Source organism: Equus przewalskii, chromosome 30, assembly GCF_037783145.1.
Source record: "Equus przewalskii isolate Varuska chromosome 30, EquPr2, whole genome shotgun sequence".
NCBI classification, from domain to species: domain Eukaryota; kingdom Metazoa; phylum Chordata; class Mammalia; order Perissodactyla; family Equidae; genus Equus; species Equus przewalskii.
Genome location: NC_091860.1, coordinates 27135314 through 27162761, shown reverse-complemented (window position 1 = coordinate 27162761; position 27448 = coordinate 27135314). Strand labels below are relative to the sequence as shown.

The window sequence follows — 27448 nt, the reverse complement described above, 5'->3', positions numbered from 1 at the left end:
TCGTCTCAGAGCAAAGGCTGAGCTGTCCAAAGATGGGACAGGGGCCTCTGGAGGTGGCCAGTCCCTGCCTCAGGTCGCAGGGCGCACCAGAGCTGGGTGGGCAGGTGGGGTGGTTAGAGCCCGTGGCTGAGGATCAGTCTGGGGCCGTTCGCAGCCTTGGGAGGGACAGGGAGGCAGGAGGAAGTCTCCCACTGCGGGAGGGAGCACTGGCCTTGGGGAGATTCACAGAAGGGTCCGGAACAACAGTAGAGATGAGCTGCTCCATGATCCTCCGGGAACTGGCCCCTCACTGACCACCCCGCACGGCGGGACTGGTTCCCGCTGAGAAGTTGCTCTGCTTTCTCTCTGCTTTGCTGACTCTCTGGCTTGAGGACAAAGTGCTGCGGCCTCTTTAATACCCCAGCACTGCGGGCTGGGCATCCTGATCACTGCTGGTTCAAAGGTCAGAAACCCCAAGGGGCAGCTGAACTTGTGGCAACGGTGGGAGAGGAGTTGCTGTTGACCAACGTCTGGGCCAGAAGGCCACTTATTCCTGGCAGATTCTGGAACTCTAGAGGGAGGGCTTACTCCCTTGTCCAGGGAACAAGCTCAGAGCAGTTGCTTATTCACCCATCCACCCCATGCTGCGACTAAAATCCAAATTCCAGATTCCAAATGCTGCTAAAAGGCAGCCCTCTTCCTTCAGCCATTGACCCCAGAAATGCCCTGGCCGAGTGGTCTCCTCTTGGACTGCTTACCATCTCCCAGGTTTCACCTGCAGTCCTGCAGCTCGTGCCTCAGGGTCTACCTGGGAAATGATAGCAAAATAAACTGCTGAGATGTTCAGGCTCTTTCCTCTGGGCAGAGTATACACAGAAGCCAGATGCAATGGAAGCACTAACAGGGGACAGCCGACCTCCCTGCCGTGTGCCGTGGGGACCCAGGGCCTAGGACACACGTTCCTGACAAACGCCATGCTTCCTGCCTGGGCACATGGTGGTGGTGGTGTTTGAGGCCAGCGTTACACCTCATTGTGCTAATGTGCATGTTTGAGCAAAGTTCAGAGTACAGTGGGAGGTAAAAACTCCAGTCCTCAAAGCCACAGATATCCAGAATCCACACAGTAGCCTGCTCTTTCCAGGACCTCCAGGTGGATGGGCAGTGTCTTCGTCATCTCGGGCTGCTGTAACAAGAACCATAGACTGGGGGCTTGAACAAGAGACGTTTGATTCTCACAGTTCTGGAGGCTGGAAGTGCCAGCCTGGTTGGGTTCTGGTGAGAGGTCTCTTCCTGGTTTGCAGATGGCGCCTGGTCACTGTGTCCTCACAGGGCAGAGAGAGAGCAAGCTCTGGTGTCTCTTCCTCTTCTTACAAGGGCACCAGTTCTGTCAGATCAGGGCCCCACCCTTCTGACCTCATTCAACCTTCATCACCTGCAGACAGGCCCATCTGCAATACAATCACTTGGGAGGTCAGAGCTTCAGCATGTGACTTTGGAGGGACACAGTTCAGTCCACAGCAGTCACGTACCGCATTGCATCAAAAGACATGGAAGTTTGAAAAGAGAGAATGCCAGAGAAGAAAGAGTGGGGAAGGGAAGGGGCCATGGCCAAGACGGTGTCAGAGAGAGTCACCAAAAATACGTAAAACCAGGGATCCAGACCACCATCTGGGGCCACTCGTAAATCAGCAGGAAAGGCTGGAAGGGCGCATGGTGGTCTTCCTCTACTCTACGCCAGCTCTCCTGGATCCTGGTGCCAGCTCAGGGCATCTTCTCCTCTCCTTGTCACCATAGACTCAAAAAAAAAGCACTCATTTGGAGACAGGGAGGAGGTGATGGGAAAGAGATCAGAGAGAGAGACTGTTACACTTTAGGTCCTGAGAGGACATGGGTCTCCCTGGGTCTGCGAGTTAGGAACTTTCTGCACGCCACATGCCTCACAGGCCCAGGAGAGCATCTGCACGGTGGTAGTTTGGAAAGACTCATGGAAAACAGAGCAAAAGCTGGGGCCCAGGAGAACTCCTGCCTTTTCACAAAATCCTTTTGGATGAGGGGGCGTTGAAAGAATGATCAAGAGATGTCATGGAATCTTCTTGCCCACACCCTTGAACAAGCAGGACAGATAGTTCCTAGTATCCATCATCCATTATCAATTAGCCATTATCCATTATCCATCATCCATCAGCCATCAGCCATCATGCCGGAAGCCACAGGAGCCTGCACCGCTCCTCTCTTCAAGCTGCTGACAATCACTGCTGTGCCAGCGATGCAGAGAATCCTTCCTCTCCCACCTCTTTTCTTCTTTATTCCCCACCTGGAAATTGATGTTGCTTGAAAGGACTTGTTGAGCTTTTGTTTTGCTTTTTTCTTAACAAGAACTGGAAAATTTGAGTAGTCTTTTTGCAACGTTAGAGTATGAAGGTTGTGCTCCCCTCTAAGGATTTTACAATGCGGAGAAGTTGGAGGTGACCAGAAACAAATAAACTGAGGAAGCTTTATTGCCTAATTACTTGGAGGATGATTAAAAGAAAAAGCAGTTATGGGGCTGGCCCCGTGGCCGAGTGGTTAAGTTCGCGCGCTGCTCTGCAGGCGGCCCAGTGTTTCGTTGGTTCGGATCCTGGGCGCGGACATGGCACTGCTCATCAGACCACGCTGAGGCAGCGTCCCACATGCCACAACGAGAAGAACCCACAACGAAGAATACACAACTATGTACCGGGGGGCTTTGGGGAGAAAAAGGAAAAAATAAAATCTTTAAAAAAAAAAAAAAAGGCAGTTATGCTTGGGGCTGCTAGGTGCTACTTACTCTCTATTCTTCCTTTCTTCCTTAATAAGAGAAAACTTGTATTGTTTTGGATAGCAGTGTACCCAAACTAAAAACACAAAACAAAAACTGTATGTCCAGGTCTTCTTTGCAGATGTGAGTGGCCAATGAGCTCTAAACAGAAGCTTTTGGATGGGGCCTCCAGTAAACAAGACTTATTTAGCCTGCAGACACCCCTTGTCCCTGCTTGTTCCTTTTTCTTCCTGCCTGGAACATGGACATGATGACTGGAGCTGTGGCAGCCATCTTGGAACCATGAAGGAAAAGTCAAGAAAATTATAAAAACTTTGGCCCTGGCATACTTGAGCTTCTACACCAGGGGTTGGCAAACTATGGCCCGTGAGCCAAATCTGGCCCACCATCGGTTTTTGTAAATAAAGTTTTATTGGAATACAACCACACTCTTTCATTTGTCTGTGTCTGATTTTGTTTGCCCTGTAGTGACAGAGTAGTTGCAACAGAGACCATGTGTCCCAAAAAACCAAAAATATTTACTGTCTGGTCCTTTATGGAAAAAGTTTGTCAACTTCTGCTCTAAAGGACAGGCAGTAACTGCCTACCCCCAGAGTTATTATGTAAAAGTAAAGAATCTTCTTGTGTTTAAGACATGAAGTAAGCTTTCTGTTACTCACAGTCTAATTGAGATAATAATGTGCTTCAAGCAATTAGAGTTTACACAGCTGTGGGAGAAGAACATAGCAACTTTGGGGAAATTAAGAAAAAGACACATCCCAAATTCCTCCATTAGAAAAATGAGCATAGTCAACCCAGTGGACATAGCCCTACAGCACTCCCAGGAACTCTGTTCACACTGTAGTCTAGGCGGAGCTGTGCAGTGCACAGCCTGGGCAGCTGTACATGGCAGCCCTGTAGCCCTGGCTTCATCCTGCAGTCCATTCATTCAGCCGGTATGTGTGGAATATCTCTGTGTCAGGTACCGTGGAAGGTGCATATAACATGGTCCCTGGTCTTTAGAAGCTTGCAGTATAAAGGAAATAAGCCAAGCATCCATATGTTAGGGACTGAATTGTGCCCCCCCAAATTTGTATATTGAATTCCTAGCCCCCAGGATGACTATATTTGGAGATGGGGCCTTTAGTGAGGTGATTAATGTGTAATGATGTCATTAAGGTGGGGCCCTGACCTGATGGGACTGATGTCCTCATAAGAAGAGGAAGAGACAGCAGAGATGTGCACAGAAAGAGAAGACCATGTGAGCCCCCATTCTGGCTTTTTTTGAGATTGATGTTGATAATGTTTACATATCTTTTATCCCCTCCTAAATGGGAAGGTCTTAGAAGGACACTAAGACCCCGCATTCCCCTTCTTGATACCCAGTTCAGAACCACATATTGGACATTCAATACATGTCTATTAAATAATCTATAGAGAGATGATAGATAGACAGATAGATAGATAGACAGATAGGTAGGTAGATAGATGGATAGATAGATAGATAGATAGATGAATAGATGGATAGACAGGTAGGTAGGTAGATAGATGGATAGATAGGTAGATGGATAGATAGGTAGATAGATGATAGATAAATATAGATACAGATATAAATATAGTTAGATGATAGATGATAGATAGATAGATAGATAGATATAGACAGATAGATAGATAGGCCAGCAGATAAAGAGATATGAAGAGCCATTGTCTCTGGCCTTGTGGAGGATGCTATTGACGCCCTGTTAAAAGTTCTGGCTGTGCTGGCCAGGGGGTTGTTCATACTCTGGCTGTAGCCTCCTGAGCACTGTGAGAAACAAACCTGACCTCAGGTAGCTGCCTTGCTCAGAGCGTCCACCTGGGAACACGCCACAAGCCCAGGTGAGCATTCTGATTTCCTAAGAGGACTAGATGTCCCAGTTTGGGCAAAAGGAGCTCCTGAGGAAATAGGGTGCTCAAGGACTCAGTCTGACAAGTTCCCAGAAGCAAGAGAAACTGTCCCCATCCTGCAGTGAATGTGGATGTAGTTGTTCCCAAGTTATATTTTTATTCTATTGCTCAGTGTTTGGGGGCAGAAAGATGGCAGCAACTCCCTGCCTTTACCTCATGAAGCTGCTCAAGGGCAAGACTTTACAGAGGGCCTCAATTCAACTGGAAATATAAAAATACGAAAGGAAGCACAGTTAACAGTGGCGTGTCTTTACTCATCATAAGACAGATTTATCTGACGTCTTTGGATGTCTTCCGCTCATCAATCACTTCCTTCAGCGGTCGGAATGTTCCGAGGGAAATAATGATTCGCACCTGGTCTGAGGTAACCAGCAGTTGTCTGTCGGCACAAAGTACACGCAATTACAGTGTTCAGTTCCTGAGGCTCAAACGCTTGGCTGCAGCGTGAAGTCTGAACAAATGGTGGCAGAGAGAAAGACACAATCATACTCCTCATAGCCAAGATCTGCAAAGCACATGTGCAGGGACTCCAGCCTTAGAAACTCGGTTCCAGGTGACGTCAGGAAGCACCGAGCAGGGTCCACAATGGGAAACCTGAGACTCCATAAGTCTCCCTAAAATGCTAGACTTCAGGGATGTTTCATTAAACTGGGGCTAGAAAGGAAAATGAGAGAGCCTGGTGAAGAGGAAGCTGCAGAGGGATAGAGCAGAGGTTCTCAAAGTGTCGTTTCTCCCCATATCTTACCAGCAGCCCCAGGGACCCCTGGGACTTACTAGAAATGCAGGTTCTCGGGCCCCACCCCAGACCCACTGAATCAAAAACTCTGGGAGTGGACGCCAGCAATCTGCATTTTAACAAGCCCTCCAGGTGACTCTGACACATGCTAAACGTTTGAGAACCACTGGAATAGAAGATCAGGAAAGTTCCATGGCCACCTTCATCTCCTCCTTGGAAAATCAGGGTGTGGGATTTGATAGTTCAGGTGCATCTGATCCCGAGCCTGGGAATCCCAACCCAGTGCTTTCTTACATTAGTCCCTGACAAAAGTCAATGCTTAATAGGCAGTAGACTATAACACATATTTTAATAAACGTCAAATTTAAAGCAACATTCTTGCTTGGCAAATGATGGGTCCTAGGTTCATATTCAGTAGGCACTGCTGTGTTGAATTATGACTATCAGATTTGCAAGATACTCCCTTCTTGTGTTAGGATTCTCCACGGAAACAGAACCAATGGGAGATAGAGAGAAAGAAGGATTTATTGTTAAAAAGTGGATCACATGATTATGGAGGTGGACGAGTCCCACAATCTGCCATCTGTAAACTGGAGACCCTGAGAGTTGGTGGTGTAGGTCAGCCCAAGCCTGAAGGCCTGAAAGATAAAGTGTGAGTCTCTGTCTGAGGGCAGGAGAGAACCAGCGTCCCAGCTCAGCAGTCAGGCAGCACGATGGAACTCACCCTTCCCCACCCTTCACATGTAAAATTCCAAGGAATTAAACTTCATTCTCCTGTTGCTCTGCTTGGGAGAAAAGTTATGAAACAGAACAGAAGCTGCATCAATGAGTCTGTAGTGTCTTCACACTCACTCTGGAGAGGTGCTGCCAATAACCCAGGTCCTTATAAGCTTTGTAAACTACACAACACTATGAATATAAAAATGAGGTTGTTTTTATGTTATGCAACTGCATTTATTAACCCAAGACTTGAGAAACAGATCAAGATCATCTCTCTTCTCTCCTTCTCCCCCTCTTCTTTCCTGGGGAGCTTCCCCAGCAGCCCTGGCACAGTTGGCTCTTCCTTCCTGTTTGGGGCTCATGCCCCCAACCCATGGCATTTCTAGATGCAGCATTTGTTCCTGCGTCTGCTCTCTGAGAAAGAGTGAGATCCTGCAGGGGCAAGTTTATGTTTATGGTTTTTTGTATCCTTAGTGTCCAGCAGAGAAACTAAAATAGAATAACTGGTTTAAGAAAAAGAAGAAGAAGAAAGAAAAAAGGATCGATGGGTGGATGGATAGTGGGTGGATGGATGATGGGTGGATGGAAGGATGAGTGGATAGATGGATGGGTGGATGGATGGATGGGTGGATGAATGGATGGATGGGTGGATGGATGTATGGGTAGATGGATGGATGGATGGGTGGGTAGGTGGGTGGGTGGATAGATGGATAGGGAAAGTGGACCAAAGAATGGGCGAATGTTCTTCCTTCTCGTCTCATCTAAACCTCTGGCTCTAACACAGAAGATTTAGTCTCAGGATTCAGATTAACAACAAGAAGCAATGGAAGTTTTCTTTGTTGATCAAGCAGAATGCAGAGAGCTAAATTAAGTGTGCATCCTGGTTCAGAGTTCAGTTGCAAATTCCCTCTTAGCCCTGAGGTCTGTGGTTCACAAGAACCGCACACCTGGACACCAGCTGCTGGGAAGCAAAATTTTATATAAATAAATAAATGAATGTGTGCATGAGAGAGAGATCTATCATGAACCTTTTCTCCCTTTATTTATGGTCTTGAGACATTACGCTTTTAGGAGGCACCCTGTTTAGATTGGACCAACTTAAGACATATTTTCAATCAAATTGCCAGAGATCACAAGACTTTCACAACAACCTAACCGGGGCCTAGCTGTCAACGCCATGTGGTACCAACACTGAGAAAAGAGAAAAAGCAAAGACTCCAGGGTCTGGAAGCATTTTCTGAGCCATTACAGGGAGAACGGTAAATGCTACAGTCCTGCCCAGAGGGCGGGAGAGCAGTCACAGCCTGCTACCCCCTGGCAATCCCTCCTTACGTCTGGAAGACAGCACAGCTGCTCACAGGATGGGCAAGCTGGTGAGCTGTGTGTTGGGAGTTGGTTTTATGCTCTTTTTTTGTGAGCATAAAAAGAACCAACCGCTTCAAGTAAAGGGAGTGGCCCCTGGAAGGAAAGCATGAACAGTAGTGCTGACCAGGCAACCCAGGGGAGGAAGGGGGAGGCATTCTTTTTGTCCCAAACAACTTCAAAGCTTTGTGCAGACTCATCTAGAAGTACCAATGGTTTACCACACGTAGCATTTCTGTGCAAGCTTCAGCGTCAGCCAAGGAAGGAGGAAGGGAGGAGACTCTGCTTCCTTCCCTGGAGACAAGAGGGGACCCAGGGACGAGCAGGAGAGCAACAGCACTGCTGGGAGACCCCACTTCTTCCCTCTGCCGCCCCTCGCCCCACCTGCAGAGGGCAGGCAGCACCCAGGCACCCGAGGCTGCGTCTTCCCACTGTGAAATGCTTCCTCGATTTAGAGGAACTGGCTTTGATCTCTCCAAATGGTAGGATTTGAAGCTGGAGACTTTCCCCGGAGCCCCATCTAGAAGGCTCATATTCGTCTAGGGAGTGAGTCATGCTGAAGCAGGAGAGGCTAACCAGTGAAAGGGATCTTACCCAACACTTTCCTCAGGTGAGATGCGGGCAGGCCCTGTGAGCCACACAGCATGCTCAGGGCTTTTTAGGTCTAGTTTAGCCAAGAGAAGTGGCTGCAACCTGTTTCCTCGCCCAAAAATGAGGTTGGTCCAAAAAAAGCATCAGCCCCTATTGTGGAACGCTCAAGATCTTATAGCCCCAAACATGACCTCGTGGCCAATAGGAAAGTATTCTTAAACAGAATCCAGTTTATGATGGTCACACAGATCTCTTCCTCTTTTTTCTAAAGACATTTCTGCCCTTTGTCCCTCCATTGTGCATTAAATTTTTAGTATGAAAAAAATAAATACTGAAACTCATGGAGAATGACACCCATGGATCTATTCACCACCCAACATGAATGAATACCAGCACTCTGCCATATGTGCTTCAGATCTTTTAAAGAAACGAAATATCACAGAGAGGTGCAGTTCCCTTTGATTATATCCCCAAGTCACATGTCCCTCTCTCCCCTGGAGGGAACCACAGTGGGACGCAGGCATATAGTTCCCATGATTCTGTACGTTTACTACACACATAGGCATCCTTAGGTACTTAGGCTGTTTTGTATTTCAATTTATACAAATGAGTTCATACTGTACACAAACAGGTTGGCACCTTTTTTTCATCTGCCTTTATAACGTTTAGATCTATTTGTGTTAAAATATCTAACTCTGGGGCAGGCCCCGTGGCCAAGTGGTTAAGTTCGCATGATGCCCTTCAGCAGCCCAGGGTTTCGCTGGTTCAGATCCTGGGCCCGGACATGGTACCACTCGTCAGGCCACGCTGAGGCGGCGTCCCACATGCCACAAGTAGAAGGACCCACAATTAAAATATACAACTTTGTACTGCAGGGTATTTGGGGGGAAGAAAAAGAAGATTGACAACAGTTGATAGCTCAGGTGCCAATCGTTAAAAGAAAAAACATATAACTCTAACTCATCTTAACTTTTGTAGAGTGCAGGCGTTGTTACAACATGTTCCATAACTTCTCCCTGACTAATGGGGCCTTCCACTACTACAAACATTCCCGCACTAAATATCCTCATACACGTCTCCTTATGATGGGGCTGAGAGTTTCTTTAAGGGATATCTGTAAAGGTAGAAATACTGGGTGTAAACACTTAATCGTACTAGATGTCATCTAATGGTTCTCCAAAATACAGCTGTCAATTCACACTCTCGTTAGCAGCCTGTGGGTCTCCACTTTTCCGTAGGATCCATCAACATTAAGAAATTGTCAGACCTTTGAATGTTCGTCAAGATGATGGTATATAAAACTAATACAATGTTGTATGTCAACTTTACTTCAATAAAAATAAAAAGATGATGGTATATAATGGTATCATTTTGTTAAGTATTCACTAATTTGCATTTCCCCCATTATAACTGACCATCCTTTCTCAAATGTCAGTGAACATTTGAGGTTTCCTCTTTCGTAAATTTCCTGTTCGTAGTCTTTGCCTCTTTTTTTCCCCTATGGGGTTGTTAATCTTTTTCTTAATGATTTATAAAAGGTCTTTATACATTTTGATTGCCAATTTGTTATCTATGTTGCAAATGTCTTCTTGAAATCTGTCAGCTGCCCATTGAGTTTTGAAATGTAACCTAAGAAGTCTTCTGAATATATTACCCCTGAGATGGGTGGTACTGCCCCGAAGTCAGAAGAGAATCATTTACACAGCTACAAGATCTACAAAGATCCACAAAATAAGAGTACAGTCATAATCATATACATTTTACATCTGGGGAGCACTTTATACTTTTCAAGGCATCTTTTAATCACTTAATTTCAGCCTCACAAAACATACGAGGCTAGCGGGGCCTGATTTTCTCATCTGTAAGATTCAGTGGTTGATCATCGAAATCCTTTTAATGATCAAAGTCTGAGCTTTCCTCCCTCGTCTGCAGCTGGGAAGATCCAGCCCAGAGCAGTGGATAAATTTGTCTACAGTCACACCCCTACTTAGGGTACAGGCAGGTTTTATATCAATTACATCTCAATAAAGCAGGGGAGGGGGGAGTACAGGGGCCCCTAAAACCTTAGTCGTCTGATCCCTTGGGCAGAGTCTCTCCCCGTGAGGGTGGCATTGAGATCGCCCTAGGAGACAAGGAGAGAGGCAAGAGGATGGAGTCTGAGACAGAGACAGGCACGGCTCCATCACTGGACCTTCCAAAACACAGGAAGATGACAGTGGCCCCGCTCAATTCACATAGGATGAACCCATCTAGTGTTTCTGCTCCCAATAAGAAAAGGGCCATGTCGCTGGCCCAGTGGCATAGTGGTTCAGTTCACATGCTCCACTTCGGCAGCCCGGGGTTTGCCGGTTCACATCCCAGGCTGGGACATACACACTGCTTATCAAGCCATGCAGTGACAGGCATCCCACGTATAAAGCAGAGGAGGATGGGCATAGATGTTAGCTCAGGGCCAGTCTTCCTCAGCAAAAAGAGGAGGATTGGTGGCAGACGTTAGCTCAGGGCTAATCTTCCTAAAACAGAAATAAATAAGGAAAAAAAAAAAGAAAAGGGATGTGTGAACACAAGCGTGGACTCTATTCAATAACTTTTATTGAGCAAAGAGTATGGGGCCCAGATTCTGCACTCAGTGCTCCACGTGTGGAAATATTATCAGCTTTCATTGCTAGAGGCAAGTTTCTCTTACAAAGATGGACGGGTTATTTTTTCATTGATATTAGTACATGCAGAAACAATGATTTACCCAAAACATGTACCAAGACTGTAACAGAACAGGAGTGGCTCCTATTCTCAGCATACGATGACATACCACCGTAACAATGGCTGAAGCAGCAGAGATGGAAAACACCCGTGGATGCCAGCATGAAACTTCTCACCAGACCTGGGCCCCACCCAAGTCACCCTGCGAAGAGACACTTCTGGTGGCGGAGCACAACAGGCATTACCGTGGCCAATTCTGGCTCATTCTATTCCACACACTCCCCAGGGGCGGGAGGCCCAGGCAGACCTCGGAGAATCTGGTGACGTTCACATTTCTGGGGACACTGGCTTCGGGCATGACCCATGACAGCGTTCACAAGTGGTGCCTTCTCCATTTCCCCAGAAACAAATATACCTGAACTAATTATGCAAAGTCCTCCAGCTTAACTCCCTGGTTTTGTTTTTGTTTTAATTACGATACAGAATCTTAGGCAGACAAACGCCGCCTGAATATAGAACTTAATAGTGCACCTCATGGCATACAACGTAGAACTAATTATTTCTATTACTACAGGAACAGACTGCGAAACATTTTCCTCCCCTGCCTTGGATAATGAATCGACTCCTGTCCAGTTCAGAGCACTGAGACAATGCTTCAGCATAACAGATGTTCCACAGGTATCTAGAGAATGAACGGATCAATGGCTGATAGTAGCCAGGGGTGCTGGCAACCTCTCCTGCCAATTTCAGAGCTTCAAGGAGTTAGCATAATTTCGGGTGGGAGAAGAATTCATCTTTAGAAAAAGATGAAAAATAATCCCTAAAGAATTTCCCAACAGCCCTTCACATGAGAAATGACTACTCCTGGGAATGTGTGCTAACACACTTGTTGTTTTAGAGTCATTAACAAAACCTAAGTGGTACAGCCCATATAACCTCTAAAAGCTTTTTATCCCCTACATCAACTTTTTTAAAGAGTTGAGATCTAAAACTGAGAAAAACTTCCTAAGAAACACTGTGCTAGTTGTGGGGAATTGAGAGCCCGAACCTTCCCCAACTAAGACTGGTATTAAGCCCCCTGAGTGATGGCCACACCTGGCCTCGGGATGCACGCAGGTGGGCCTTGCAAAGTGCCAACCGCGGCCCCAGAAAACAGCGTCCAAGTGGCAGGATGTCACCACAGCAGCCCTCCCAGGCCATGTGGTCAGGATCCGACCTCCCACGGGCCCACGCTCTGTGGCACACCCTCCCTTTGAACGCCCAGGGCCGCCTCAGTGCTGAATGAATCGGAGATGGTGCCAGGCGCCTGGGCCTCCCAGGCACATGGAAATCAGCAGCAGTGCCCTGGACCCCCAGCCCCGCCTGGCCTTCCCCCGTACTCCCACAAGAGTCTTTTCTGAGAGTCCCTCTGACGAAGGTCGGTGAAAAGACGACAACTGGACAGTGTTAGAGTAGAGTTCTCGGACAGCCAGCACAGGGAGAGGCCCCCAGCAGAAGCTGAGGCAGGGCCTTCCCAACATCTTGGAAACGTCCTCCAGGAGTCTGCAGAGAGGACGAAACAGGACAGCCAAAAGGGACTCGGGGAACGTCGTTCTATCTATGGCAACTGCACGGCTTCAACAAACAAGGCAGAACCCTTTGCAGCCCGACGCTGGGCTCAGCAAGGCCAGCAGCCACGGTGCCACCAGGCTGCTCCTGCCTCCACGCCTGCAGCTCAGTTGTAGGAAAGATAATCGATGAGCCGGGACGGGATGTTCAACTTGGCGATCTTCTCCAGCCCTCTGACGCCCGTGGCCCTCCTCAAGGTCACCCTGCACAGCTGTGACAGGGTCAGAGGCGTCTCTGGAAAAAGGAACAGGAAGCATGTGAGGTCAGCTAAAGGAAGTAGCATAACACACTCCAGGTTAACAAACCCCCCAAGCTGGGCCTGGAAGCACCTCCGTTTTCCTGGAACGAGGACGTGCCCTGCACGCCTTCTCAGGAAAACTCCCAGGAAGGACAGCCAGGGACCAAGGAAGGAAGATCAGGAAATGGAATTCCGGGGAGGTGCCTAGGGATTTCATTTTGTGGGATTTTTTGTTTCAATTTTCTTTTTTTTTTTTTTCCATAATGTTATATCTTGGCACACGGATTTGTCAGCAAAGGACTAACTATGGCTAGCAGGCTTGTTTGTCAAACCTCCAGACAAATGAGGGATGGGGCAAGGGTTAATGCTGGGCCGGTGCTGGCTGCCAGCTCCTGCCGTTCCAGGCCACAGGCTCCGCTCTCTCAACCGAGAGCCACGGGCCACAAGGGGACCCGAGGAGAACTGACGCACATCACAGAACAGCTCCAGCAGACACGGGATGCAAAGGCAAGTCCTGCTGGCAGAGGGCCAGCACCTCAAGACTACAGAGGAAGCCTGGAGCTGTAGGGCGAGCAAGCCAGGGCCAGGGAGGGCAGATGCTGGAGGTCCCTGGCAGCTGAGGCACGGAAATATTTGCAAAACCAGAGCCTGGCCTCAAGCACTGCCTTTTAGAATGATCTGTGATGGATAAAAACACAAATTAACCAGAATATTCTCAATTTATGAAAATGTATGAAACAAAAAGCTCTCTGAAAGAAAAAAGGGGTGGGCCCCCCGGCCGAGTGGTTAAGTTCTTGCACTCCAGTTCCGTGGCCCAGGGTTTCGCCAGTTCAGATCCCGGGCGTGGACCTCGCACCGCCCATAAAGCCACATAGCAGCGTCCCACATAGCAGAACTAGAAGGACCTACAACTAGAATATACAACTATGTACTGGGGGGCTTTGGGGAGCAGAAAAAATAAAGAGGAAGATTGGCGACTGATGTTAACTCAGGGCCAATCTTTAAAAAGAAAAAGAAAGAAAAAAAGAACTACAGGTGAAATTCATTTTCCCATGTTACTTCTTCCCCCAAATTACTTGGATGCAGAAAAAGAAACATCTTCTAGGAAATGGTTAACCAACAGACATGGATGGTGTTTGCCTCTGAATTCATAATGGATTTTGGTTGGGTAGGGATGGCAAAAATTTGAATAACTTGACAATTTTTTTTCAACTGACAGATGTTTGAAAGGCTCTTGTGAATGTAATTCTATGTAAACTCATTTAAAGATGTGTACCCAAAGAAGTCTCGTCCTTAGCCAGATCGTTTCTACTTTGTTTCCTGAAGAGTGAAGCTTGCATCTGTATGATCAGCCCCGTATGGACTTTGAGATTATTTACTCATAAATGATCTGACGTATTGTCAGAACAGAGCTTCTCGCATAACGGGCCTCGTGCAATTCTAGAACACACTGCGTCATTCGAACAGCAACGACAAGAAGGGCCGCCTCACTTTCGTAGTGCTCGAAGCACTTGGCTGGGGCGCTGCTGCTCCACGTGTAGTCGGACGGTTTCTTCCCCCGATTGTCCCGAGCGTAGATGTTGCCGCCAAACTCGATGAGCATCTCGATCAGGTCCACGTTCCTCACCTTGGCCGCGTGATGAAGGGCTGTCTCATGAAGCTTTGCTGCGTTCACATTGGCCCCTGCAGGGCCAGAGCGGGGGGACAAGCATCACCGAGGAGAGAACGTGGAGCCGAGAGGAACACCGGCTTGGACATTTTCCGCCAGCCACGGTGTACAAAAGCCATCCCCATCCGGGAAACAAAATCAAGACAGACTCTGCTACAGCCGGCTCAAAATCTCTTTCAAAATCCAAAAAGCAGGAATTACGGTTTTAGTCTTATGACAAGAGAGCTAAAGACAGGTAGCAGTAATAAAGAAATAGAACTGGAAATAGAACCAAAAAGAAGAAAAAGAAAACAAAAAAGTTCCCTGTGAGTTAAGATGCAGTTCTAAAGCCCAACGCAGTCTGTCCCCACAGGTCCTGGGGCTCAAGCTGTCTTTCCTATCCTCGAACGCAAACGCACACACACAACCACCCTGTGGACACACACACACACACACACACACAAACGCACACACCACGGGCACAGGACAGAGGTTCTAAAACTACGTGTTAAATGAATGTGTATCTTACAAAAACACATAGAGGGACACATTAGAATGGTGGTGGGCTAGGACAGAGGAAGGAAGGAAGGGAGAAGGAGGAGAAAGTGGCCTTGTGTGGACTAATGATGAAATGTGCCTTGAACTGGGAGAGCGAGCGAGCCAGCAAAATAACCGATGCCAGTTGGGTATTAAAAATCCTCAACTTTGGGCTTGAGAGAAAAGAGGTCAAAGTCCGCTCGTTATCAAAATCCTGATTTCAAAGCAAAATGGGATTAAAGTGGACTCAGAGTAAAACCTTAGCGAAGAGAAGGGACCGTCACGCACCTTAGCACGCCAAGAACTGGGACATGGCGAACACAAACGGCTCAGTATATATTTGCAGAAACAATAACTGAGAAGCGTGTGACAAGCGCCAGGCTGGGAGGACGGAAGCCCAGCATGCCTCACTTAGCTCCTTCGGAAAGCTTCCAGCAGTTAAATATTTACAGATTAAAAATTGCTTCACCGTGATAACTGGACTTTCACCTTCTCCAGCTCTCCTCATCTGCAAAAATAGCCTGCAGCTCAGCGACTTGGCCTCAGGGCCTATAAGAGACCAGCAGCTTCATATCCATCCCTGGGAGGTGCCACACGGCTCCCCCAGCGCTCGGCTCCTCCAGCAGGGCTGGGGCCCTCTCCGAAATCAGGTGCAAAAGCGCCCGCATGCATTTTTCTTCTAGAGATGTGGTCTGTGGCTTTCATCAGATTTTCCACAAAGTTAAGAATCGCTACTTTAAAAAGAAGCCACATGCTGTCCTCTTCTCTCTACTTTTCTGTATATTTGAGATTGCCCATGGTTAAAAAATAGTTTTCTTTAGGGGAAAAAAAAAAAAGAATGCATTTGATCCAAGAAGGGATGTCAAAGGAGACCAGTAAGACTAGAAAAGCAACCAAGGATAAGTATAGAGCTGACAGTGTGGGGGCAGTCAACATCAAGTGATGACGCTGACCCCTCGGGATCCTTCCGAGAACTCCATTCATCCCTCACTCCATTCCCCGGGTGTAGGGAAACTCCCTTGGAAACTACAGGGTCCCCTCCTCGAGACTGTCATGGACATTGTGGTTGCCTTTCCACTCCTTGCCAATCTGCCCCACTGAACTGCCACCCTGCGACCTGGGTACCTAACCTCCAGCTCCGGGTGTGGGCTCTGATTGGGTTAATCCCTCCCCCCAACCCAGGCCTGAGCCAATCAGAATTTGGCAAAGTCTGGTCAAAAGGACAAGGTTTGACAGGGACCCAATTCTGGCCAATGCGATATAAGGGGAGGTGTGAAGGAGACATTCTGGGAAGAGATTCTTCACTCCTCTGAGAGAGCCATCAGAAGCCTCACAAAGTGAATTGTTTGGATTTCAGCCCGACTCTGCTGCAGCCATTTTACCCCCATTAGGGACACCAGGCATAGGATCAAGTGGACACTGAGACAAGCAGAACTGCAGGATTCAAGGAAAGTGAGTGAGTTCTTGATGACACTGTTTAATGCCTGGGTCAAACTGACCCTGAAACCTGCTTTAGTTCGGATCTTTTCGGTTACCTGAATCAAGAACTCCCCTCACTCAGGTGGAGCTGGTTTCCTATTACTGACAAAGGAATAATCACTTTTATAAAGTCCTAACTAATGCAGAAGGGATGTTGGGGTTAAAACCACAAATTTAATCCTTTCCCCTTTAGCCACAACAAAAGGAACTAAAGAAAAAATGGAATGAAAGAAGACCTATGACTGTTTCTAATCTAGATATTTTATCATTGTATAAAAAATAAAAACTAACCCAAAGACTAACCTTACACAAAATGAATCTGTTCCAATGAAAAGACAAAAGCGGCACATTAAAGTGAGTAAGACTCCCTAATAGAAAAGTACATACAGCTTGAGCTCAAATGACCCTCATTTGGAGAGAATTCATAATCTTTCTATTTCTGAACAGTTTTGTTTTCTTATCCTAAGTTGCACCCAGAATAGAGGAGATGGCTGAGCTAAAATTTTCCATCAACAAAATATTTAAGTTGGGTTCATAATAAAAATTCCTTGCCAATACCCACTTTGGCTCCATTTGAAAATTTCTGTGGCAGGCAGGCCCTGAACTTAACCTTCAGTTGGTTGGTTGTTTTTTAATTTTGTTTTTCACCTTGGGAACCTCTCTATCCTGAGGCTTTTCAGAACATCTGACAACAACCTGGATTCCAACTGCAGCCGACTCCATCTTCCATTGCATCCCATCCCTTCCTGACTTAGAGAGCAAGTGTATTAGGCGGGTGTTGTGGACGATCCCCTGTGGCCACTGAAAATAATTGTTAGCATTTGTCCACCACCTATGGTGCACCAGATACTACAGAAACGTTATCACGGATCCTCCCAAAGACCCTGCAAAACAGCTTTTGTTTTCTCAGTTTTATAAATACGGAAACTGAGGCCCAAGGTCTCGGGTGACAAGTGGAAGAGCCAGCTTCAAACCTGGGCTGTCTGACTCCGCCACCCAGCCCTCTGACGGCACACAGCGCAGGTCAACAAAACACCTGCATCGAGCAGCACAGGTATAAACAGCAACACACCTGCCTTGAGCAGCACTTTCACGCAGTCCAGATGCTCCCGGGCACAGGCAACGTGCAGAGGGGTCCCAAAATGGCAATCGTGTGCTTCCAGATTGGCCCCGACGTCAATAAGAAGCCTCACACATTCGGAACTTCCTTAAAAGAAATGGAAAAGGATGAAAACCGTCAAAGAACACAAACATTTGAAATAACAGGCAAGACAGAAGCAGCAGCTGGAACAGGTAAGCCCCATGCTTGGTTGGAGGGGGGAGAGAGGAGAACCAGGACCCTATCCCGAGCTAAGAGGAGTTCACGACCCCACCTGGCCCTGGGGAGCACGGGGATGGCTGTCCTTTCTGCTGAGAGCCCAGTGGTTCTTCCAGCCCACGTGGCAGCGGGAGGAAGGGAGGGTGCGGCCGGCCCTCTTGCTGGGAGAACGAAAACTTGGGGAACACGGCCTCTGAACAGCCAGAGGAGACTTCTCCTCACTGCTCCCTGGCTCCTCAGTTGGGAAGAAGGTGCTCCCCATCTCCAGGGTGCCCCTAAGCTGTGTGGGGAGCTCCCAGCAGGAGGGGATGACAGACAGCTGCTGGCATCCTGGATGAGCTTCTCTAAACTTTCTTACCGGGTTCCCCACCCGTTCTCCCGGCAGACGCCTTTCCTGCCTCTTCCCCGGGCTCCTCTCGGGTATCTTTAGTGTGGCTTTGGGTCAAGGTTCATTCTGTCCCAGGATCATCCTCTCCCCTCACTTCATCACACTTTGCTGTTGGCAGCTATGGACTTTCCACCATTAGCCCTGAAACCCGGCCCCACCTCTACAGCCGTCTGCTGGCCGTTCTTGTTTGGATGGCTTGATCACTACGACGTCCCCTGCCTCCCTTCCCGGAAGGCACCTGTTCCTGGCCAGTCCAGCTCAGTGGTTGGCAGCACTCCCGGCTCAGCCCTGAGTTGGTGTTGACCCCGTGTTCTCCTCTCCCTCATATCAAATCCCACTGCTTCTCCCCAACCCCAGAGTTTCTAAATGAATCCACCCACTCAGATCACTGCGATGGCCCCCAACTCACTTCTCCACTTCCAGGACACCCCCCACCAGTTCAGTCTATCTGCTGAAGAACAGCAGAACATGCCACCCCAAAATATGCCACTTTGCCGTAAGGATTATTTTGAGCTGAAGACAATTGAGAAGCAGCAGATAGAAGAAAAGCTCTCTGCCCTCCCCCATTTGCCTAAAAGCAGGACCTTAAATTTGTAAAGGTGTCCCCCTCCCATCTCTATGAGGAAGGACAGAAGTTAATCACCAGGAAAAACTCTAGACCCTGACCAGCCCAGAGCCAGCACCAGAGGATTCTGCACGATAAACCTCACTAACTGGCCTTTGTCTCCCATTAGTTCCCATCCCACAATTTGCCCCCCTAGAAACTCAAAGTCCTTTTCCTTTGTCTTGTCACTTCTCTAGAAATTTATTGTTCTTTGTTAAGATGCTCATAAGCCCAAGTTCTAACCACCCCTTTGAGTGGCTCATCACTGACTTCTCTCATGTGTCCGTACAAGGCACACATTAACAAACTTCTACTCACATTTCTCTTGTCAATCTGTCCTATGTCAGTCTAACTGGCAGGGCCCCAGCCAATGAACCTAACATGGGTAAAAGAAAAACTATTTTTTCCCCTCCCCTACAGTATACATGGATGGCCACTAAACCAACCCTTCAAAAATGTTGTTTTCCTATCATTCAACATCTGCTCAAAAACCTTCCAGAGCTGCCTGTAGCAATTCCCAGTGCCTGCAGACGACAAAGGATGGCATACCTGGGGACCAGGGTGTGAGGCAGCAGAGAACAGTGGCCCTGGGTGGAGGCATGGAAGAGCACACCCTCCACCCCAACGAAATGCACCGAAGACAAACACCGTGCCGGCCAATCAAAATATAGGCCACAAGCTTGCAACCTTTGCCCAAAACAGTCAAATACAAACTCCTTACTCTGTGATGGGGTTCAAGGCAGGCCACCCCAAGATGTGCCCACTCTGGTATGTGGATTATTTTGAGCAGAAGATAATAAAGGCTCAGAAGACTCAGGAAGAACATCTGGCCTTCCCCAAATTGCCTAACAGAATTTAAGACAGAAGGCCTAGATCCAGGAAGGAGCTAGCACCGTGAGACAACTCTAGTATAATGTAAAATAGGTGTGATAGGAAAGGCACCAACAAGGCCACCTTATGGAAATCCTGTCTCTCGGGCCACATTCTGTATAGGTGGCCCAGCAAAAGTTGTCTAGCAAACATTTGCTTTTCCATCTCCATGTGAATTTCCTGCCTCCCCTTTGAAGTCCCAAACCACTACCCCCAGCATCCTCCTTTGTCTTTAGCTGAAGGTGGTATTTAAGGTGGTGGCTTTGGCCGTTGTGGCGAGTTGCTCAGTTTTCCTGGGTTTCTTCTATGTATTATGTTATTAAACTTTGATTTTTTCCTGCTAACCTGCCTTTTCAATTGTTTGACCAGTCATAAGAATCAAAGGGAAGTGGAGAGAGGGAACTCTCCATCTTCCCCTACATCTGTCATTTAAAAAATTTTCCACCAGCTGCTCTCATCCTAAACTTCCAGCCCTGTCCATTGCAGCTCCTCTCCTGGGAACTTCTGACCCAGCGAGACTGGAGTGGGCTTCCGATTCTCCCAACATGCAGAATCTATCCATTCTTGGAGGGCAGTTGAAATCGGACCTGCTCCCTGAGCCTCCAGGCCCAGATCCCCCTCCTCTGAGAGCACCTGCCCTTGGCAATGTGTCTGGGTCTCGTCTCCCAACTCGACCAGGGCCCACAGGGCAACATGGACCAATCTCCAGTCTTAACATCTGAAAGGCACCAGCAGTCAGCTAAGAAATAAAATCCCATCATAGAAACAACAGCTCCCTCGTCCTGGATGAGGACGGTGTCTCCAGGAGGAAGAGACCAAGAGTGACCTACAGACAGGGAGCTCTCCTTCGCCTGCTGATGGCTTCCACTTCCTGTCCACGCAGCTCCCTCCTGCCACTCACCGCTCATGCAGGCCTCGTGCAGCGGGGATGCTGTGTACAAGGGTGGGTTGACCTTGGCGCCGTAGGAGAGCAAGAGCTTCACACACTCGATGCTGCCCGAGGCGCAGGCGTCACAGAGTGGGGTGCTGCCATCAATGTTGCGGGCATCCACCTTGTGGGGGGTAGAAACCAGCGTCAGCGGGCGGGGCGGAAAATGCATGCAGTCTCCTCTCAATGCACATTCATCTTTGCAAAGACATGTCTTCATCTCTCAAAGAAGTTCTTAGGCTTTGAATCATGTGCCAAGGCGCCTGCCAGGCAAGGGAGTTCAAAGATAGAAAGGAGATGGGGTGGGGAGTGCCTACCAGCCTCCTACGTCCACGAGTCGTCCTGTTTGGGGCCCCTTTCTCTCTCGAGGTGGGATCAACTCAGCTTCGCTCTCACCACCAACCCAAACCCTTAATAAGCACAGAGCAGGCAGAGAGAGCTCCAGGTTGCAAGCTGAGAAAGGCAGGGTATAAAAGTAGGTTTTAACTCCAGCCTCAGCTAGATGGAGTGCCTGAACCTGCCTCACAAGCCGCCTCCAGCTGGAAAATCACAGGGCAGGAAAAAGGCAACTCCCCAAACTGGCAGATCCTGCATAAAATTTGCTCAAATTCAGCTGCTATTTGGGTACACGCTGAAGCTTGTTCCAGTTCCTCTTGAACCGCCTTCATAGCCAAGCTTTTGAAAAGAGTAAGAAGTGCACAGTCTTCATTTCTGCCTCGCCCGCTAAGCCCTGACCCTAGAGCCTGCATTCCATATGCGCCGGCTGTCCAGTGGTGTGCTGGCCAGCTCCGACCCACAGCCAACAGTTAAATATTCAGGAATCCCTCCAGCCAGAAGCCACTGGGGGCTCACAAAGCCATGGTGTGAGTATTTACACCAGGGAAAGCAGCAAATCAGAATCTTGGTTTTGATCCTTTTTACCTTTTTTTTTTCCCCCAGAGAGCCAGTTGCCAGCATCCCACTTAGTCATCCTGCTTTCTGAGCCCAAACAGTAGCTCTTCAGCCAAGGCCCCGCCAGCCCTCCCGGACAGCCTGCATCTGATTTGCACGGCCTGCCCCTGCCCACGACGGAGCAGGGGCTCCCTCCAGCACTTTCCTAAAACTGCCTTCTCTTCTGCCCCCAGTGACCTCCCACTAGCCAAGTCCACGACCACATTTACTGGTCCTCAGTGTGCGGTTGGCATAGAGACTGCCCCCCCTCCTCCCTTGGTTTCCAGAACATCCCATCCTGGCTTCCTCCTTCCGTTCCCTCTCCGTCTCCTGCAGGGATTTCTTTTCTTTCCATGCCAATCCCAAGCCTCTTCGTTTCCTCTTGAGCTGGTCCCATCCATTCCTACAGCCACGGCCAGTCTCAGGGTCTGTCCTGAAGGGCCGCTCACCTGCGCCCCGGCGGCCAGCAGTAGTTGCACACACTGCGCCTGGCCCCGCAGACTAGCCACGTGCAGGGGCGTGATGGAGTCCACCGTGACCTGGTTGACGCAGGCACCACTCTCGATGAGCTGCTGCAGCTGCAGGGTCTCACCCCGCTGGGCTGCCTCGTGCACGGGGGTGCGCTCCACCCAGAAACCTGGAAAGAAAAACAGACCCAGTGCTGAGACCACGCCACTTCTATCAGGTCATATGAAGATATGGACAACTCCGGGCACCCTTTACAAAACCCGAGACCCTATATTTGATCATGTAACGGGCTCCTACTCAAAATCTTTGAGCGATCCCCACTGCCTGAAGGGTGGGATCCAAAGTCTTTGGCACAGCGTATAAGGGTCTTCGTGATTCGGACCTTGCTCACCTCTTTGACTCATCTCCCACCACTGCCCCAAACAAACCCCACTCTCCTGTCACTTGGAGCTCATCACTGCCCACCTGCATCTCTTTGCATATGTTCTCCCTGCCTGAAATGCCCACCTCTGCCCCCACTCCAATCATCCATTCTGAAATCTCCTGTTGACACGTTACATACTCCACGTGGACCCATTTGAAACATCTTCTCTGGGACACTTCTCCAACAAATACTCACACATACGTACTCACTCACGGCATTTACACTGTCCCCCCTCCTTGCCTGGGAGTACCTTGAAAATAAGGACCGTGTTTTAAATCATTCAATTTTAGGGAATTCCTCAGGATTTTCTACATTCAAAATCACATCATCTGCATATAGAGAAAGTTTTGCTTCTTCCTTTCTAATCGGGATGCCTTTTTTCTTTTTCTTGCCTAATTTCCCCAGCCTAAACTTCTAGCACAGTGTTGAACGGAAGTGGGGAGAGCACACTTCCTTGCCTTGTTCCTCGTCTTGAAGCAAAAGCTTTCAATCTTTCACCATAGAGGAAAATATTAGTTGTGGGTTTTTCGTAGATGCTCTTTACCAAGTCAAGGAAGTTTCTTTTATTTCCAGTTTGTTGAATGTTTTTATCATGATAGGGTGCTGGATTTTGTCAAATACTTTTTCTGCATCGAGTGCAATGATCATGACAGCATTTTGCTCTTCTGTTGAAATGCTGTATGACGTTAATTGATTTTCAGATGTTAAACCAACCATGCATTCCTGGGATAAATCCCACTTGGTCATGGTATACAATCCTTTGTATGGGATGCTAGATTTGGTTTGCTAGTATTCTGGTGAGGAATTTTGTGTGTGTATTCCTTAGTGTCGTTTTTCTTGTGATTTGATGTATCTGTCTGGTTTGGGTACCAAGGTAATACGGGCCTCGTAGAAGGTATTGTGAAGTACACTCTCTCCTAATTTTTGGAAGAGTTTATGAGGAACTGGTATTAAATCTTTAAATGTTGGGTCAAAGGCACCTGTGAGGACATCTGGGCCTCGGCTTTCCTTTGTTATAAGTTTTTTAATTACTAATTCAATCTCTTCATATGTTATAGGTCTATTTAGATTTTCTATTTTTTTTTCAGTCAGTTTTGGTAGTTTGTAGTTGATGCCTTTTTAGGAATTTGTCCACTTCGTGTATATTATCTAATTTGTTGACATCCAATTTGTTATAGACTGAACTGTATCCCCCACAAAATTCACAGGTTGAGGTCCTAACCCCCGGTACCTCAGAATGTGACTGTGCTTGGAGACGGGGCTTTACAGAATTGATTAAGTTAAAGGGAGGCCCTCAGGGTGAGCCCTAATCCAGTCTGACTGGACTCTTTACTAGAAGTGCAGGTTAGGACACACCGAGAGACACCAGGGATGTGCACGAAGAGAGGAAAGGCCGTGTGAGGACACAGCGGGAAGGCGGCCGCCTGCAAGCCCGGGAGAGAGGCCTCAGGAGAAACCAGCCCTGCCAGCACCTTGGTCTGGGACTTCCAGCCTCCAGAACACTGAGAAAATAAACTTCTGTTGTTTGAGCCCCCTAGGCTGCGGTATTTTGTTGTGACAGCCTGAGCAGACGAATGCACAATTGTCTGTAGTGGGCCCTGATAATAACCCTTTTTATTTCTGTAAGGCCATAGTAATGAAAGGTCCTCTCTTTCACTGCTCATTTTAGTAATTTGAGTCTTCTTGCTTTTTTGTACTTGGTCAATTTAGCTAAAGGTCTGTCAGTCTTGTTGATCTTTTCAAAGAAGCAACTTTTGGTTTTGTTGCTATTCTCTATCATTTTTCTATTCTCTATGTCACCAATTTCCTCTCTAATCTTTATTATTTCTTCCCTTCTGCTTTCTTTAGGTTTACCTTGCTCTTCTATTTCCAGTGTCTTAAGATGGAAGGTTAGGTTATTGATTTGAGATCTTTCTTCTTTTTAACATAGATGTTTACTGCTGTAAATTTCCTCTAAGTACTGCTTGAGCCGCATCGCATACGTTTTGGTATGTTGTGTTTTCATTTTCAATCATCTGAAACTATAATTATTCATTTTTGCATTCCAACCTCATAAAGTACACGTCCAACAAATATGTAATTGATTAAGAAATAAACAAAGGCGCTATCCCAAATGGAGTAAAATTCTCTAAAATGTCCCTCTTTCTTATACAATGGCTTACTCTTCTCATCCCTCCCCTCCCCTCATCGCCCCCCACCCAGCTCTAGAGAACGAGGGACACAGAATGCAGCACTCCGACCTCCCCATATTTCCAAACAGTGGTGCTCAGATTTGCATCAGCACCACCTGGAGGGCTTGTGAAAACGCACAGTGCTGAGCCCCACCTCCAGAGTTTGAACAGTAGGTCTCCGTTGGTGCCTGATAATCTGAATTTCCAACAAGCTCCAAGATGATGCTGGTGCAGCTGGTCTGGGACCACACTTTGAGAACCACCGCTTTACACAACACTTCTCCCTCTGAATAAAAGCCCCCTTCTCACCCCAGCTCTGGCCTCTTCATCTCACTCCTCCAACCCCCCACCTCTCCTCACTCATCCTAGATAACTTCTAACTTGTACCTTTCCAGACTCAAATCCAGTGGTTATTTTTTCTGGCAGGCCTTGCCCCACCTCAGCCCATCCACACTGGGTCAGTAGCCCCTCCTCTTGTCCCCACAACTGGCCTGTTTGTGCCCACCAGGCATTCTTGTCCTCTGGCCACCACCTGTTTGCCTGCTATCTGTCACATGGTAGAAACAGACTATATAACAGTCAGTGCAGTTGTTTCTCGGACCCATTCTTTCCACCCCCGATGAGTGGTCTAAGTCCATAACAGTAATCCTATTTCCAGTGGAACATCTGACCCAACTCTAGCTAACGAGAAGCGAGAGAGACTGCTGAGGGGGTCACAGCTGAAAAACTCACTCTTGCCCAAGGAGTTACAGGAGAAGACGGTCTCCTTTCTTCCTCTGGATACTGCCTGGAAGTGAACTCAGAAATGCTGCAGCCATCTGGCTGCCTGTGCCTGAGGATGGAACCACCAAGAACGATACAGCCAGGAGAGCTGGGAAATGGAAAGTACCAGAGTCTTGAGAACCACAGATCGTCAATGGTCACATGGGGCCTGTGCACAGCTGACAGTTGGGCTTCCTATTATATGAGAAAGATTGGCCCTGGGCTAACATCTGTTGCCAATCCCTCTCTTTTTGCTCGAGGAAGATTGTCGCTGAGCTAACATCTGTGTCAATCTTCCTGTATTTTATGTGGGATGCCGCCACAGCATGGCTTGATGAGCAGTGCTAGGTCAATGCTTGGGATCCAAACCTGTGAACCCCGGGCTGCCAAAGCAGAGTGCACAAACTTAACCACTAGGTCACTGGGCTGGCCTCTAGAAGCTTTTTTTTAAATGTCATAGGGCAAGCTCCAGTGGCCTAGTGGTTAAGTTCAGCATGCTCAGCTTCAGCTGCCTGGGTTCAGGTCCCATGCATGGACCTACACCACTCGTCCATCAGTGACTGGCTCATATACAAAAAGAGGAAGATTGGCAGTAGATGTTAGCTCAGGGTGAATCTTCCTCAGCAAAAAAAAAAGTCATAAATGACAACAATACTGGATTAATACTAATATATCATTATTGTCAAGGTCCCTACTTCAAGCAGTCACGATCACGTTACATGCCTCTTCATAAGTTCCTTTATTACTACATTTCCCTAGAAAACCTAATCAAGTAGATAGTTCCAGAATCTTATCAGAAGCACTTTTATAAACCACATCTGGGGTGAATTCATTTCCTCTGCAGATGGATTGCCTCCTCAGTTACATGTCGAGGACTATCTGCTCTTAGAGATCACCCCACTCCTCCACACACCAGCCCCGCCACCTCTACAGTGGGCAGTCTAGTACCATGGCCAGCACTCCTCTAGAGCCAGACCCACTGAGGTCTGAAGCTCAGCTCGGCCATTTACCGGCGAGTGTGAGAACCAGCTTCCCCAAGTGTCAGTGTCTTCACTTGTCAATTGGGATAATAATAATAAGTTTATTCATTGGTGGGTTATGAAAATTAAGTGAATGTTAAAAAGTACAAAAAACTTAGTGTGAGGCCTGGCACACAGAGTAAGTGCTCAATAAATGGGGTCCATTTCTAGCGTTTTTACCCCCCAGTTGTACCCATCTGTCTTGCCCATGAGCCCAAGAGCGTGTGTGACCCCATGAAATGAGGACTGGATCATGGAGGGGTGGGAGGAGGCTAAGGGGGAGCTGCAACACAGAGGAAGATTGGATTCCCACAAAATATAAAAGCCAAGCTTGTGGAACTTTCTACTTACCATCTCAAGAAAGGAACACAGTATGTTTCCCCAGTGGTAATTAACAGCAACTCACGTGCTATCTTGGGGGGTAGGGAAAAGTGGCTACGGATCACTTTAAAGTCAATCTCAGGGGAGCAAAAACCCTAAGAATAGAATGAGCGGTTGCAACTTTTAAAAGAAACAGAGAGCAGGGCGAGGCCTGAGGTCCTGCCGCAAAAAGGAAAGTGCAGCCGAGGACGAGGACAGCTGCCTGCACTAAGGGAGGCCCTGAGGCTGAACCGCGGGCTCCCACATGCCTCCATTCAGTCACTATCTAGAGATGTAGCACCTTCCACTGCAGTGTTCAAAGATGCATAAGATGTGACAATTAGCAGTTCATGGTCACGGGTGAGGGGAATGTGCAAAGAATCAAAACAACACGATGACCGTGATACTGGAGGAACATTTCACATTATGGAGACTCAAAAGCAAGACCACCCAAGTCCCCAGGGCCAGTCAGGAACCATCAGGGAGGAGGCGGGCTGCAGCGAGTCTGTGACAAGCATCGCTGGTTTGGCTCTGTATTCCCAGCACCTGGCACAGTATATGGCTCACTCCTATCCACTCCCTTGTTGAATGAATAAGTGAATGAATGAATGGAAGGCATTACTAAAACAAATTATGAAGACTGGACATAAAATTTTTAAAAGAAAATCTAACTTTATTTCTTGATGATCAGTGTGTAGAAGAAATGCAACTTACTGGTAACTGTATTTTCTAATGAAGAAACATCAGCTGCAATGGTCTTAGCAGCAGTGATTGAGGGCAGAGATAAGAAGCGGCAGATGTGATAACAAAAAGGAAGAAAACGAAAACTTCTGTGCATCAAAGGGCACAATCAACACAGTGGAAAAGAAACCTACAGACCGGGGA

The 27448-nt window shown here is 47.8% G+C and overlaps 1 protein-coding gene across 1 annotated transcript in view; it reads right to left on the bottom strand.

Moving 5' to 3' along the window:
• Positions 1-10681: 10681 nt before the first annotated feature.
• The window catches only part of ASB13 (ankyrin repeat and SOCS box containing 13), a 29383-nt gene continuing 12616 nt past the window's right edge, over positions 10682-27448 (bottom strand). Inside the window, exons 2-6 of the mRNA XM_008516876.2 lie at positions 21809-21996; positions 20403-20553; positions 17394-17528; positions 14149-14340; positions 10682-12653 (exon numbers count right to left, since the gene is read on the bottom strand). Of these exons, the coding sequence (XP_008515098.1) occupies positions 12526-12653; positions 14149-14340; positions 17394-17528; positions 20403-20553; positions 21809-21996 (794 nt within the window). The 3' untranslated portion in view covers positions 10682-12525. The remainder of the gene's footprint in view (positions 12654-14148; positions 14341-17393; positions 17529-20402; positions 20554-21808; positions 21997-27448) is intronic.